Source organism: Centruroides vittatus, unplaced genomic scaffold (assembly GCF_030686945.1).
Source record: "Centruroides vittatus isolate TY-2023 unplaced genomic scaffold, ASM3068694v2 contig_3343, whole genome shotgun sequence".
Taxonomy (NCBI): Eukaryota; Metazoa; Arthropoda; class Arachnida; order Scorpiones; family Buthidae; genus Centruroides; species Centruroides vittatus.
The window spans coordinates 235,070-251,419 of NW_027122147.1; the positions used below are offsets into that span (position 1 = coordinate 235,070).

Here is a 16,350-nt window from a genome sequence, read left to right on the forward strand (position 1 = left end):
GAAAATTGATAGTAGAATTTTTTTCTTCCTTGTCCTAGCTTTCCTATCAACCAAGCATCATTATCATTGCATTCAGACTTTAGCCCTTAAGACTGTCACTATGTTTTGTTTTTATAGATTAAATAAGCCTTACTAAATACAAAGATTAAGCAGTTTTAGGTAAATGTTATTAAACTTTTTTAACTGTAGGTAAGTCGTCATTCATAAAAATGACAAACAAAATACAGCAGTATGTTTGTATTTGAACTGTTCTCAACTCAAACAATTCAGTATTCCAATGCAAATTCTGGAAAAAATTGCTTGGTACTCAACTGAACAAGTGTGACACTAGAACAAATTTTTGATTAATAACATATTTTTTATTTTTTCATCCATAAAAATTATGATTAAAAAAACTGAAGACATTACTAATATTTTTGATCAAGATCAACAAATAAGCTCAGAAGATGACAATACTTTGTAAAAAAAAAAACACCCTCAATTAACTAAAATTGACATGTGATACAATACTTTTAATTGTGACTGTTAGTTATTATTGATTATAAATAAATTATTGATTGCTTTAATAAACGTATTTCTCTTAGCAACAAAAAAGAATAGAATACTTTTATTAATTTTTGGAACCTAACCCCATATTTTGCAATAATCCTTTGTTTTGTATAGCATGGATTCACATACCACAGCACTTTTACAGAACGTAACTACTGTTATATGAGGAATACCTGTATTTTAATATATGAAATATACATGGGATACATTTCAAAATAATAATGATCAAAGACAATTACACTACTTTTTTTCCAAAAGTTTAATTTGAAGATTTTGAAATTAAATATTTTTGTTACAAAAGTAACTGTATTGTGTAGAAATATTCTGTAGTTTAATATAATTTTTGCAACAAAATATTTTGATTTAATTGTGAGAAAATTAATATAACACTTTCTATAACAGATTAATCAAAATAATGAAAGTAGTTAAACCAATACTCAGAATTAAATAATTAAACTTTATACTTTATTCATTATTAAAAAGTTTCATCATATTTTTATTCTCTATTAAAATTTATAGTACAAAATTTAGTTTAACAACATTAATATTTTACATTTTAACAAAAATGAAAATTGTGAGATCCAGGATTTTAGGGCTATCAAAATCCATTTTTAAGCAAATTTTTATAACATCTGTCACGGTTGTTATTTAAACATCGCACAAGCTACAGATTAAATAACTCTCTCAGTCAACCAATGGACAAGACTTTTAACAGTTAGCTGTTAAATAAAGTTGTTAAATGATAACATCTGACAATTGACTTTCTCTTCCTTTCACAAGGGGAAAAAGTTGATTGTCAACATCTGAATAGACAGAAGAATAAAGTCTCGAACCAAATATGGACATAACAACTGCAGTTGGATGACTTCATAACGTCAGCAATGGTAACCCATCACCTTGTGCCTGCAGATTCATCATCCCAACTGCCAATCACATGATTGGCTTTCCCAGGCTAAAGGCATAAAAAGGACAAGACAAGGAGAGTTCTGGGCATAATGTTCCAATGAATTAAAGTTTGGGCATAAGTGCATTTTAGAAGTGTTCGCCTTCATCTGAATAGAAATAGGCCTTTGTCCGAGGAGAAGAATTGCTCTCCACACAAGGGTCAAACTCATAAAATTCCAAGCAGACTGTGCAATCACAAGGAAGAATGCAAAGAGAACAAAGCCCATCGCACAACAATGCCATATACTCCTTCGCTGTCAATGATCAGCATTTACTCTCCGAGGTATTTTGACAGATCTTTGTAAACTCTCTCTCAACATTCGAGAAACTAAAAATAGCCTTGTGGCATAAGAATTAGTTTAGCCAACTCATTGTATAATCGTATGTTAATCGTATTTAATCGCCTAATCAGTAGTATGTATATCTTAAATTTATAGTTTTATTAAACTTTTATTTGTTATAGTTAAAATCCTGTTCGCCTTTCTCTTATTTGGTACACAGCATCCATCGACTTTCCCACTGCACTCCCCACTCGATCATTTAATGAGCCCTCATACTCATAAATTGTGTTAAGAATTGCAAGTTAGAACGCAATTTAAATTATCCTAAACACATTCTAACTGGTTTCAGCCTGACAGGACAAAGATCTTATGATCTTTAGCCATCTCATCATAAAAAGCCATCCAAAACAACATGAACAGGTCTCACCGACCTGTTGCCAATTAAGTGGCAAACAGGAAGATCCCTTATTGCCCCCAGTTTCTCACAAAATATATTGTATAATATTAAAATTTGTTTTTGAGCTTTGATCTTGTTACAACATCCTTCTCAGTTTCTTTGTTCTGACAATATTTTACACTATTTATAATTTTCCATAATAAATTACTGAAATTTTACTGATTTAATCCCTACTGTATAAAAACTTATGAAAACTTAGTTTTATTCACATAGTATTATAAAATTAGAATTGTTATTAAATTCAAGGAACCAGAAGGTGCTTCTTATTACATATTAACTGATATTTTATATTAACCAAACTCATTAATGTTAAACTGTCTTCATCCACAGGATTACAAATCTGCTTTGTAATAATGTGGATTTTGCATAAACTAATAAGGTAATAATGAGATTTGAATGTATTTTAACTTTTTTCTAACTCCTCACAATTATCCTTCACACCCTTCTTTTGAGGTCAGGTTTTAATACACTAATCTAAATAAAACTAAAGTGAAAAAATCATAAATTATTGTACCATTTATCATTTTTTAATTTTTATTTTAACCCTTTCCCGGCCAGGGTACCGATCTATCGTTACCCTATTCGTTTAGCAAAACGGCCAGGGTACCGATTGATCGTTACCCTGTTAACAATCGATTTTTATAAAATTTATCGACAACAGATGTCAGCACTTGACGGCATCGTCTTGTTTATCGTTCATTCTACATATTTTTGTCCAGGTGGTGTTTTGTCGACTTACAAAATTTTAATTATCGGTTATTTTTTCTTAATTTTTCATTTTCTGATAATTTTTTATTTTATTTTTAGCATATTCATGCAATAATATTACTATAATAAGTTGATTTATGCTAAAATAAGTTTATTCAGCTATAATATGTTAATATATCGTAAATATTTAAGTTATGACCTTCAGTTCTGATATTTTATATATTTTTTTTAATTTTTAATTTTTAATTTTTTTTTAAATTTAAAATATTAGCAAATGTTACATCTATTGCTATTGGTAATCATATGTTTATTACAAAAATATATAGTCTTGTTTGATATGAAATGAATAAAGTATATTAGTTAATTATATTAGATGAAAGCAGAATAAAGTTCAGATTTCAAACAAATGTTTGATATAATGTGCTATAATTTCACAACGAATAAACGTACGTGCATAAATGTAATATCAAATTGTACAGAACAATATTCTACGTCATTCTGGCTCAGTGACAATAAGAATAAAGTAACCAGACAATGTTAATTTTGACAAAAAGTAACAAATTTTCAAGTTTGAATGTCAATTATCATATATTATTTTTTTTTTCTCATAAATTTTTCAAACAAACTTTATTGAAAAATGTCGTATTTAAAACTAACTATATTGATAAATATATGTGATTTTTTTCATATGAATCAAATAATAATTTAATTATTGGTGAATTTTTAAAATAATATTGCCTGATTTACCTATTTTGACCTTGGCCGTTTTACAAAATAAGGGGGCGTGGCAAACGGCAGGGAAAGGGTTAATAATTTTGATTGTGTAAGAAAATAATTAATTTAATTTTTGATTAAATATTCTTCTAGTTTATTAATATAAAATTTGGGAAATTTATTAAGGAACAAATTTAATAAATTTATATTTTTGTATTTTATTGTTTCATGAATTATTACTAAATAATATTTAAAAATTTATAGAAGTCATAAAGCTTTATGGTTGAAGATTAACAAAGGATAAATTATTTTTTACAATAAAATGTGTTATTTTAAATCTTAATAATTCAGTAATTCAAAAAAGATATTTTTTCTAATTAGTATATTTACTAATTAAAAATTTTAGTTTGCAAAATGTGTCAAATAGTCATTAATAAATATCATTTGCTATAAACTTGGCAGAATGTTATTGTATGGTGTTGTTACACATCATCATTGTAATAACATTGATATTAAGTAACATTAATAGTCAAATGATAATGGAAAAAATGAATTACTAATAATGATAATGAATTAATGAAAAAAATTTTTCTTGCACAGAAACATACCAGACCAATTAATAGTCCAAATAATCTGGAAATTAATATGATTATTCTAGAACAATTGGGCTTGGGTTTTTTAATGCATATCTACAATGATACAGAAATGAAATGGAAAAAGCAATATTTCAATGCTGGAGATGACAACTTCTAAACTGTATACTGGTAATAACCTTGATTTCAACAATCTTACTGAAGGCATAGAGTATATGGTGGGATGGATTATACAAAGGAATTATTTTTGTTCTTGTAATTTTCTGCAGTTATACACTGCTGCAGATTATCCACACAAAATTACAGTAATTTAATTGAATAAAATTTATGAAAATTAATAAAAAATTTTTTTACCTCATCTGCTGGTTCTAATCCACTGAACTGAGTAAGAATTTGTTCTAAAGGTTTACGACAAACATTGGCTAATACATTTAATCTTCCTCTGAAATAAAAATAAATATTTATTTCAAAAAATTAATTTAATTTGGTTCATAAATATAAAACTTAATCAGTTGTTCTTATATTAATCTGTTTTCATTAAAATTGTATTAATCATTAAAAATTTTCAGGTCTGAGTATCCAGACTCTGCTTGAAGTAGAATGTGTTAATTATTTTTCTGACTCAATACTCAATTAAAACTTGAAAAGTTCATATCCAAATTTTGTTAACAATAAAAAAATAATTGAATTTTCTCAACTTTCATTATTTCTTTTTTGTTTATCTTCATTAATAATACTCAGTTTATCACCATTTTCACAATTCTACACTACATGAAATATTAAATTTGGATTTAGTTAATATGTAATTGTCATGGCGGAATCGTGGCTCATCGAGATTGGTCAAAATCTGGACCAATGGGCAACGTTCCGTGTCCATTAGATTTGAATGGACGACAGACCTGGCAGAAAGCTATAAAACAGTGGGGAAGCTGATTGGTCAACTGCCAGCCTGCCGTAACACGTATATAGATCATTTTAGGTGGGAAAATTTGAGTTTGTTATGGTCTTGCTAAGAAGTCATTTCGCTTGTCGAGGAGAAGGAATTATCATCTGATTTTAAAGACATCATCTGGCGAACAAGTAGATTCATCTAGTGATCGACAAGTAGTGTTTCTTGGAAGTGCCATCTGATCATAAGGTGACTTTCCTGAACAGACTTTATGGGATTAAGAACATTTGTCAAGCAATGGTGCTCTGGTTACAGACACCATATTGTAAGCATTTTTTAATTAACTTTTAATTAACTGTTTTAATTTGACGGTAATTTTATTTCACTTTTTACATTTTAACATATTGATGACAATCAACAACTTTAAACATTTTGTTGACCAAGACTAAAACTCTGTTGTTTGTTTGTGGGCTAAGACAACACAATACAAAAGCACTGTGCTAAGAAGAGTACTGTACCTTTTGGAAAGAGTTTCTACACAAAACTGGCCACTATTTGGGTGTTAAACCAGTGTTTCGCAACCTTTTTCTAACAGTAGCACTCCACTTAATAATTTTTTTGCAGCACCCATACTTCTTTATCAATGTAAAGTTAATGTGTTTTTAGCACTTTAGCACTTTTAGTAATACAGACAAAAAGCGTTAGGGCATTATTCAGCATTATAGTTTGCGGTACCAGGATTCACATCTTACCAATGAATCAGCAACATGGAGTTTTTTTGTATTTTTCTACACACTTAACCAGTAAAAAAGAGCCAGTTTCTCCATAGAAATTCCTCCCTAATGGCACTCCTTAGAAAATTGCCCAATCATCACATTGCCTTCTTCCATCAATCCATTCTGCAGTACTCTTGAACTGTCATAGCAACAACCCAGTTAAACACACAACAAAAATCTATAAAACTGAGGTTAGCCTAACCCAGACAGGACTAACTACCACCATTCAGTGGCTTTACCTATTCAGCCAATGGTGGCCTAAAACTCAGTTAATAAAAATTATTAATCCTTTGTGCACCAAAGGCCAGATTTGCATTCAACTCTTGAAGTGAGAATGCCAGATATTCCAGCCAAGAACTAGTTTACTTAACACTAATTAAACCACTCATTCACTTCATAGCAATAGAATAATTCATTTTTTTATAGGTAAATGTGGTTTATATATGATAGAAAAATAAAAGTAACATATAGACGATTTTATTTTACCCAAATACTTTTTTTTTAATTGTTTAAACTGACTTTTGTGAAAAAATCAGTTTAACATTTTTATATACTGTGCTTCACAATTCAATACAGTTCTTGCTGTATCATTTTATTTTTTTAATTTTTATTTTAAAAGTTTAGTTTAGAAAGGTTTGTTTTTGTCTTTGACTGTTATATATATCCATTTTATGCAACACATTTATCTATTTATATTAAAATATAAATTTACTTTATCAAATTGTTCTTTTACACAAGTTTTTGTCATACTGATTACCATTATCTCTACTAAATTATCTGTATATCAAATTCACTGTAAATTTTGATTAGTGTGGTTATATAAAAACAAAGAAAAGTCATTAAGGACTGTAGTAATAAATCATTTATTGATGACTATAAGAAAAGAAAAATCTAGGGATATGAACAATCTAGAATTTAATTTCTACAATAAATAATTATAAAAATCTATATATATATAAATTTTAAATAAAATATTTTATTAATAATAACAATTATATTCATTATAGAAAAATAACAACACAAATAAATGTTTCAACAACAGAACAAAATATTTTTATAGGTTTATAATGATAAATAAAATATACAAAATTAAAAGCACTTAAATATTTATCAGGTGGTAGTCTCTTTAATCCGAATAACGGTAGACTGTCTCACAGCTAAACAGGTTTAATAACTCCTTTATTGGCTTTTTAACATATGCATTTCGGATCAGTGTTATAAGTCCTGATCCCTCCTCAGTGCTACAAAAAACAAAGGTTTTTTATTAACATAAGTGACACGAGTAAGAAACAAAGGAAGGATCAGGACTTATAACACTGATCCGAAATGCATATGTTAAAAAGCCAATAAAGGAATTATTAAACCTGTTTAGCTGTGAGACAGTCTACCGTTATTCGGATTAAAGAGACTACCACCTGATAAACATAAAATACAGCTACTAAAGAAAATTTAATAACACTCAAATATTTTTTGTAATTGCTCCAATACAATTTGTAACATTATATTTGTTTAAATGTAATTCCTACTCTATACAGTAAAAAATTTTCTAGTGTAAAAATAATACAGAACTGATTTAAATCAGCACCTTAATCATTTTAATATAATAGTGTGTTAGATCAGTTTCATAGAATTCCTACCTTAAAATTATGAAATAAAAAAGATCTAAGTGTGCATACTTGAGCTAGCCTGTTGGATCTGTAACATATTTATCAAATTTAAATAAAAAAACAATATAAAGTTAAATATGCCAAAGAAATCAGAAGTTTGAGAATTTTTGAAGACAGTAAGTATCAAACTAAAAAGCTCAATGCATTAAATGTTAAGAAAAAATATTAAATAAAAATGGAGATATTTCAATGATAATCAAACATTTATCAACTGGACATGTCATTATTTTGCTGAATGATACTAAAACACAAGAAACAATGTTTATAAAATAATTAAAACCACTGACAGGAATATTGTGAATCTTTACAGTAATTGCTTCTTAATGAGTCACTTTTACATCAAAGCCTTTAAAGCTTTAGTAATTGCTTTTGTACTAAACTAATTACAAAATAAGTTTTATTCAAAAAAACAAAACAAGATCAAGTTATAAGCTCCCTAAAACTTGAAAAGATGTGATAAAATTTATTCACAATTTTTCTGAAAAAAGAAAGCAGAAATGATGCTGCCATTCCAAGCAAAACAATTAGAAATTCAGTCTCACCTTCAATGAATGGACTAGTAGAAAGACGAAATGTCATATCAGTGCTAATCTTTATAGAAATGACAGTAAAATTTATAATCTTGGTTTAATTTGAATTTAAAATGCATGTTCACATCTCAACTGGTAGAAATGGTCAGCAATCATTGACCATTTTCAAAATCAATTTTAAAAAGCATGTTGTTGCATCATGATCAAATATGGTCATGAATGGCCAGTTTTGTATCATTTACATTTTAATAATACAATATACTGTATCTATAAACATCACTAAGCCCAATGCATTAATAATAAACCAAATGATCACATTATTCAGCCCAAAACCCAGCCCAATTCCTTATGGCACTTGTTCAATTTACAATTTACTGTATTTTATCAATTTCAGTGTGCATCTTTTTTGGACTATTTTGTCTCAAAAATTGGGATTCACATTAGAGTCAGACACAAAGTCAACTTAATGCAGTCTCATTCACATTGTTTGCTCTTCATTCCACTTGGAAATTTGTGTGTATTACATTGTTAGTGTACACATGGTACAGATTCTTCCCACTACTTGGTTTTAATTTTGGTTTTGAAATGATTGATGGTGGTCTTTTGAACTATAGCAAGCTGCATGAACAATATCCAATAGACAAGTCTTCTACAGAGCAATGTTTAAGAGGAGAGTTGTTCAATATGTGAAAGAACATATATACAGATATTTCAGTGCAGAACAATATGTATCTGATAAAGTTCATACATGCACATAACATGAAATCTGTTAAAATGTTGATTGTATGGTAGTTTTGATTGTGATTTTGTAATAGTCTGCAGATCATCTGAACACATTAACCCCTCTCCTCCCATCTTAATTAAATTAAATTAAAATTAATAATTAAAAATAATAAAAACGAAAGAAATGTGTTAATTTTGAAGAAAAAGCTTCAAAGTACAATTTCCTTTGTCTTGCCTTTCCGCTAAATCTGACATCGATGAGTCATTGTTTACACAGCTGGCTGACCTTGAGAACAGCTGGTGTTGTCTTTCGCAGGACATTCTCATGAAACTCTCAGGAGGAGAAGGGTAAAAAGTAGGGTGAATACTAGATGGTGGTATATTTCTAAATATTTTTTTTAAATTACGATTTTAATTGAAATTTCCAACCCCCCGACTTAATTAAACGTATATATAATAAAATTTATTAATTAAAAAAATTTAAAAACTATTGAATGTTGTTTTTGACATCAGAAAATAGCTTTAAATAACTTTACCGAAGTAAAATCAGGCACTAGAACTTTAGAAGGATGAATGAAGTTCCATAAAAAATCCCATAAAAAACAATTAAGCGTTAATCGCGCGTCATTAAAGGTTAATTAAAATCGCAATAAAATTTTTTCGCGCGGGTAAAAATTTTTCAAAAAATTTGGAGACAGAAAACATTCGAAAAATCAAAAAAAAAAAAAAAATTTTTTCGGGGCCCAAAGTACCGTTTTTTTGTAACGCTATGTAACTTGCCCGAGTTATCTCGGGTCTGGACGTCTATAGACGTCAATGGGCGTTAAGGTAAATGAACACATAAAAAGTGGACAGGAAAATAAAATGTTTTACAAAAGTGTTTTCTTTTCTTTTTTTGTGGCTGCACACTCATTACATTTGCAAGCTAAAATATTCTTAGGCTTTGATATTAGAAAAAGCAGGTGTGCATTAGATTCAATGGTACAATAGAATCAAGAAAGCACAGTATTTGGCCACTTATGATGGGCTCACAAATCACTAAATATCAGAAAAGATAACTTTTAATGTAAATAAAGATGAATTATAATAGCTGTGATCGAAGCTATTATCTGATAACAGCTTATGTGATTTAGATGATAATTTCTCAGACAATGATTAGAGTAAAGAAATCAAAAATTATAGATTTGAACAAATGATTTAAACATTTATCATAATTTAAACGAAAAATCAAATTATTCACAATGTTTCAACAGTTCAACTATACACTATGATTGAGACAGTTCAACTATACACTGTGATTGAGACAGAGAACTGTTATTTAAAACAAAAACTCAATTAAATAAAGGCAGAAGATTGATTTAGAAAATCTTTTGGATATCCTATAACTCCTGATGTATCATGAAAATGGATTTTTGATTTTTCAACAGAAATTACCAAATAGACTTTTTCCAGTGAAAGTATTGAAGGTAATGAAAACCAGGAAAACTAATGAAAATTCAGACATTACTATTGAGATAAATAAAATAAAATAAAATAACAATAGAAAAAGAAAAGTGGATTCCGAAAACATTTGTTTCATCTTTCATGTTTTACTGGATGCTGAAGAGGTTCTGTGATTAGAGAAATTAAAAGAAAATTTTAGATGTACAAATCCCTTAATGTTGCCACTCTCAGAGCATAAGTTTTCTAAGTTTAAACACAAACATTACTTAATAATAGAGAAAAAAGACTAATATAAAATTATGCATCATCTACTCATCCCATTATGGGCCTAGCAAAATCCATGATGCACACAAAAAAAACCATTTTAGACTCACAAGGGGGAAAAAAAAAAAAAGTTAAAATTAACAAAACAAAACCAAATAAAAAAAATGTAATATTCATTCATCAATAATATTGATGATTATTATTCTTATTCATTAATAATTATTCATCCATAATTTTAGTATATTATTATTAACAAATCAGCAAAAAGTTATTAATCACTAATAAAAAAATTCAAAAACTGAAAAACTTTATTTTTAGTTTTTGAATTTTTTTTACAACTTATCATTAACTTATAAATGTTAATTGTAAGTAAGCTATATTTACTTAAATGTCATTTTTTATATTACTGATGAATAATGTCCAGTACAAGAGAGAGGAGAATGGAAAATAAGAAGTAATAAAGAACTTGAAGATTTATATGAAAATTCTGAAATTGTGACAGAAATCAAAAGAGGGAGATTTCGATGGATTGGGCATTTGGAAAGAATGGGCCCGGAGAGAAATGTGTCTCAAGTGTATAGAGAAAGATCAGAGGGGAGAAGGTGGAGACAGAGACCACGAAAAAGATGGGATGAGGATGTGGAGGCTGATTTGAGAAGAATGGGTGTGAGCTGCTGGAGAAGGAAGGCTCAAGATAGAGAGGAATGGGTGAAAATCCTGGATGAGGCCAAGGTCCTTCAAGGACTATGAGGGCCAGAGAGGAGATGATGATGAATAATGTTTCACTTATTTATCAATAATCTACTATATAAAGCTGAAAAAATGGGCATTTTCTTTCTGTCACAGTATGCCAAAAACGGCGACTAGGGGAGCACCTAGCTATTATTTAAATTAACAATATAACTTATTTTTACAGTATAATATTCAGTATATTTTTATTTTTATTTGTAATTTAGTATGCCCCGATGCCTGCATCGGGCCTTTCGACTTGTATTAGTATGATACACATTAGACTGTTGCTAATCTAGCCATTCCTTGCACAGATTACAAAGTGCCAGATTACTGAGTGTGTACAGTATATAGATCTAAAAGTAATGAATGATGGGACTTATCACCCTTCAGTATTGATTCATTTTGAAGGCATGCAGGCAAATAATATGGTGCACTGACATTAAATACTGTACATAGAAATGACACTCCAGTAAACAGGATAACAAGACATGTTACATGACACATTTTCATGGAAACAAAGTGCATATGCAATCACACTGGAGAATAGAGAGGTCAGATTAGTAAGTGTGTTCTGTATAAATAATTTTTAAAGGAAATATAAAAAAAATTTCAATTAAGAATAGATGTATATTTGCACTTCATTCACAAAAACAAAAATTTAAATTATTGTAATATCTTTTATTAAATATAATAAAAATAGAAAAAAGTATAAAAATCGTATTTCTCATTGTTCTATCATGCACTTTTAAAAGAAAATAATACAAACCTATGTGGCATTCCCATTACAATGCTTTCAATTCCAAGTTCACTTGATCGATCGATGATTGTCTTCATAGCAGGTATAAGTGCTTCACATCCTTCCAATCCAAATCTCTTCTCAGATGACCATTTTTTGGCTAAAAAGTCTTCAAATCTAAATATAATAATTACAGTCACATTAATCATTCTGTAGTTATTTAGGAATATAGCATAATATCTTCAAGTATATATTTGAAGTAAATCAGAAATACTTTTTATCTTGGGGATTTGGAGTGTTACTTATAATAACTATTGGGTTGTTCGGAAAGTAATTTTGTTTTTTCATAGAAAAATAAACGCAATATTCTTATATTAAATAAATATTTTATTGAATTATATATTGACCATTTTGGTGAAATACCTGTTGTCATTGTTTCTGGTAGTAGCAAGATTTCACATTCATAAAATTTTGATTGTTGTTTACAAAAACTGATCCAAGTGATTTTTGACATTTCAAGTAAATGTCTTACAGTTAAAAAAAAATTGTATAAACCGGAACAAGTAATAATCTGTGTTTGCCCAATCTGGCGAATATGGTTGGTGTAATAACACATCCCGTCTAAGCTATAACAATTTCTGACCAGTTACCAAACTTGTGTGAAATTTGGCATTATCATGGTAAAACACTACACTTTGTTTGTTGATCAATTCTGGCCTTTTCTGTTTGATGATATTACTCAATTTGTTTACTCGATGGCAGTACACTTTCGAATCAATTGTTAAATTGTCTGGTAAAAGCTCAAAAATAAATTTCTTTAAAACCCAACCATCTCGTTAATAACATGTGGAACCCATATATCGAGCTTTGAAATGAAACCAATTCATTTTAAGAAATAATAAACAGTTCAATTTAACAGATTTAATCTCTTAGTGATTTCATGTGTTGTTATATGGCAGATTGCTTCAATCAGTACCTTTATTTTGTTTTCATTGGCTTCAAATGGCCATCCAGAATGTGTGTATCTTCGATATTAAAATTGCCAGAACGCAATTTTGTAAACCAGTTTTGGCACTGTCTTTCTCTCAACACATCTTCTCCAAACATGTACCACAATTTTTTTCTTGTTTGAACAGCATTTTGATTTTTTAGTTATAAAAAAGCAAAATATGCCTAAAATGATGCTTTCGATTTCCCATATTTGATGGGTCACCGAAAAAAAACAATTGTACAGAATCAAACAAAATTTTTAACAAATAAGCCTTAAAATGTCAGCTGTCAAATTATATAATGAAAATGTGGTTTAAAATCAAATTGACTAATAAAAATACATCTAATTCCTCTAGTAAAAAAAAAAAACAAAATTACTTTCTGAACAACCCAATATAATCATTTCTTTATAAACATAAGTCAAATCAATCCGCATTTCATAAAAGCAATAGAAGTAGAATTATGCACTTAAACTTTTGTATTTGAAATTCTGTTAAGTATTTTTATTATGAAAAATGCTTATTATTTTATTAAATTTTATGCTTAACTATTTGTGTTCTACATATTTTAACTGCTAAACAATGAATATTGAAACACTAATGAATGCAATCATCCAAAATAAATAGTAATGAAATTACTCAAAATATCCATATTAATCAATATACGTGGTATGATCCAAAAGTTCGGGGACTGCAGTAATCTATGACAACGAAAGCATATATTTGAAGTTACAGAGTATAAAATGGATTCAACCAAACCACCTCTACGTGTTCAGATTAATTTCGCCCATGTCATGTGATTAAACCGCGAGCACTGCTGTTTTTTTCTGGAGATGGTTACCTTTGTTCTGCAACGTAATAAAAGTGGAGTTTCAAGAAAAACCTCCAACATTAAATTTTGTCAGCGTTTAGGTAAAACATCTACGGAGACTTTAAAATTGCTAAGAAAGGTGTACGGTGATTCTACCATGGCAAAGTCGAAATGTTGGAGGTTGTTCTTGAAACTCCGCTTTTATTATGTCGCAGAACAAAGGTAACTATCTCCAGAAAAAAACAGCTGCGCTCGCAGTTTAATCACATGACATGGGCGAAATTAACCTGAACACAGAGGTGGTTTGGTAGAATTCATTTCATACGCTGTAACTTCAAATACATGCTTTCGTTGTCATAGATTACTGCAGTCCCCAAACTTTTGGATCGTACCATGCATGACATAAGTAATTCATTTCTAATCAGTTAATAAAATTGTAATTTCAAAGATGATTGCAGTTTTAAAATAATATATGACTTTACAATTATAATACAAGTTTTGCAGAGTATTTATAATTTCATTGTAATACCCCATTCACACCAAGCATTTCAATCTAGATTGTGAGCAAGGTCGGTGACTATGCCGTGGTGCGATCTCTCTTGACCGTTTCAATCAAGATTGAAATGGTCAAGAGAGGTTGCACCACGGTTGCGATTGAAACAAGGTTCAATCATGATCAACTCAAGAGAGTTCTTGGAACTAGATCCAGTCATAAAAGAGATCACATAATCCCATACGTTCGAGAATATACAAGATGGCTGTGGAACACGTGTCAGGCTATCGACAGAGAAATAAAAAATATTTGGAAAGATGATGACATCTGTCTATTATTAGATATATGGCAAGAAAAAGTATTTATTTCTAATCAAAACTTCCATTTTGTTTGTTGGTGTTCGTGACTTACCGCATAGTTATGTCACTTTTATCATAGCGTGTAATAGCCGGGTTCTTCTCAAGCGGACTGCCTGTGCGAACAGCACAACATTTGACTGGCAACAGTTACAATCAGACTGTAGGTAAATCAAGATTGAAGTGAGTCGTGGATTGTGTGTGAACCTAGTATAAGACTACTATAGTTTAATAATAGAATAACCAGAACAGTCAATAAGACCACTAGTAAAATTTGTGAATGCACCATGCTCATAATGTTTGCAAAATTCAAAAGTTTTTAAATTTTTCTTCATTCATGGATATATATACAGTATGTTCACATAAAAATGTGTGTGTAAATTCTACAGAAATGTCAATGTAGACCATTATGTCTAAAACAGTCATTAGGGTCAATTTAATTGTTTCTTAACTATGCAGGACATTATTTGCTCATGATCTTTATCTATTTTATTGGTGAAGTGCATGATGCATGTTGTAAATATTATACCTATTAATGGTTATTGTGTTTGTACATGTTATCCTATAATAATTGCACATAACACCTTACTCTCTAGCAATTATTGGAAAAATAAAAAGATGAAGAGAGACAACTCTCAATGCCTATCAAGATAACAAAAAGTAATCTTTAGTTTTGAGCAGTCTGCATCCAAACACTGAAAACAAGCGGAGAAGCCAAAAACTTTCTGTAAACAGAATTTACAATATCACAAAACTTTGTGCATATACTGTGGATCAGATGGCAAATAAATATTTTGTAAAAATTACATCTCAAATATGACAGACAAAATATATTTTTAACATACTTGATAATATCTGGCAGTGAACAGTTTCTGGGTCATCCATAAAATTACCAAAAGAAAATCTTTCAACACCCATTCATTCTCCATCTACTGGAAAAGTGATGGTTGATTATGTGTAAGTTAAATCTTAGACCAAGACACAGAATCTTAGTCCCAAATCAGAAGAGAGGATAATGTCAAAAATTCTGAATACCATGAAAAATAACTTGTCATATCTTTGGTAAGATAGCATGTAGCAAATGTTCACCTATGATCAGTGTCAACAGTCAAAAATTTGAACATTATGCTTAGTCATTTCTACAAAGAACTGTAAAAAAATATTTATTTTTTATTTGAGAATACAACATCTAAAATAATAGTGGCTTAGAAGAATAGAAAAAAAATCATTGGAACTTGCATGTGTTTCAATTGACATAAATAATCTTCCAGTACAAAAGAAAACTGAAATATGACTCTTATCATTATTTTAATTAATCTAGTCACATTTTAATAGTTTTATACATTTTGAAACAATTTTATGCAGTTTAAATAATATTGACAATGCCAAACAAAATGACTGTTTATGGCTGTTCTGTTCGAGCTATGAGAAACATGAGACCATTGTAGTATTTTGTTGTCTTAAATTCTCAAAATATTAATACTTTCTAATGAACTAATTACAGGTAAGCCCCATATAACACAGCACTTCTGTAGCATGGATTCACTCTAACACGGTTCGAGAATTGGGTAAAACCCTTGTACAACATGAAATGTAATAAAAACTATTAAAAGCGAACTTTATCTAATTTGAAAATAGGGAAATCCCTGTACAACAGTTCAATAAACGTGATAAAGCTTTTAAGTGCAAAAGAT

General features: G+C 29.2%; 1 protein-coding gene across 2 annotated transcripts in view; it reads right to left on the reverse strand.

The window, feature by feature from the left end:
• Positions 1 to 16,350, reverse strand: part of Ogdh (oxoglutarate dehydrogenase Nc73EF) — a 110,061-nt gene that overhangs the window by 31,578 nt on the left and 62,133 nt on the right. For both annotated transcript variants that reach the window (XM_067268752.1, XM_067268750.1), the window contains exons 7-8: positions 12,038 to 12,184; positions 4,602 to 4,689 (exon numbers count right to left, since the gene is read on the reverse strand). In XM_067268752.1, the coding sequence (XP_067124853.1) occupies positions 4,602 to 4,689; positions 12,038 to 12,184 (235 nt within the window). The remainder of the gene's footprint in view (positions 1 to 4,601; positions 4,690 to 12,037; positions 12,185 to 16,350) is intronic.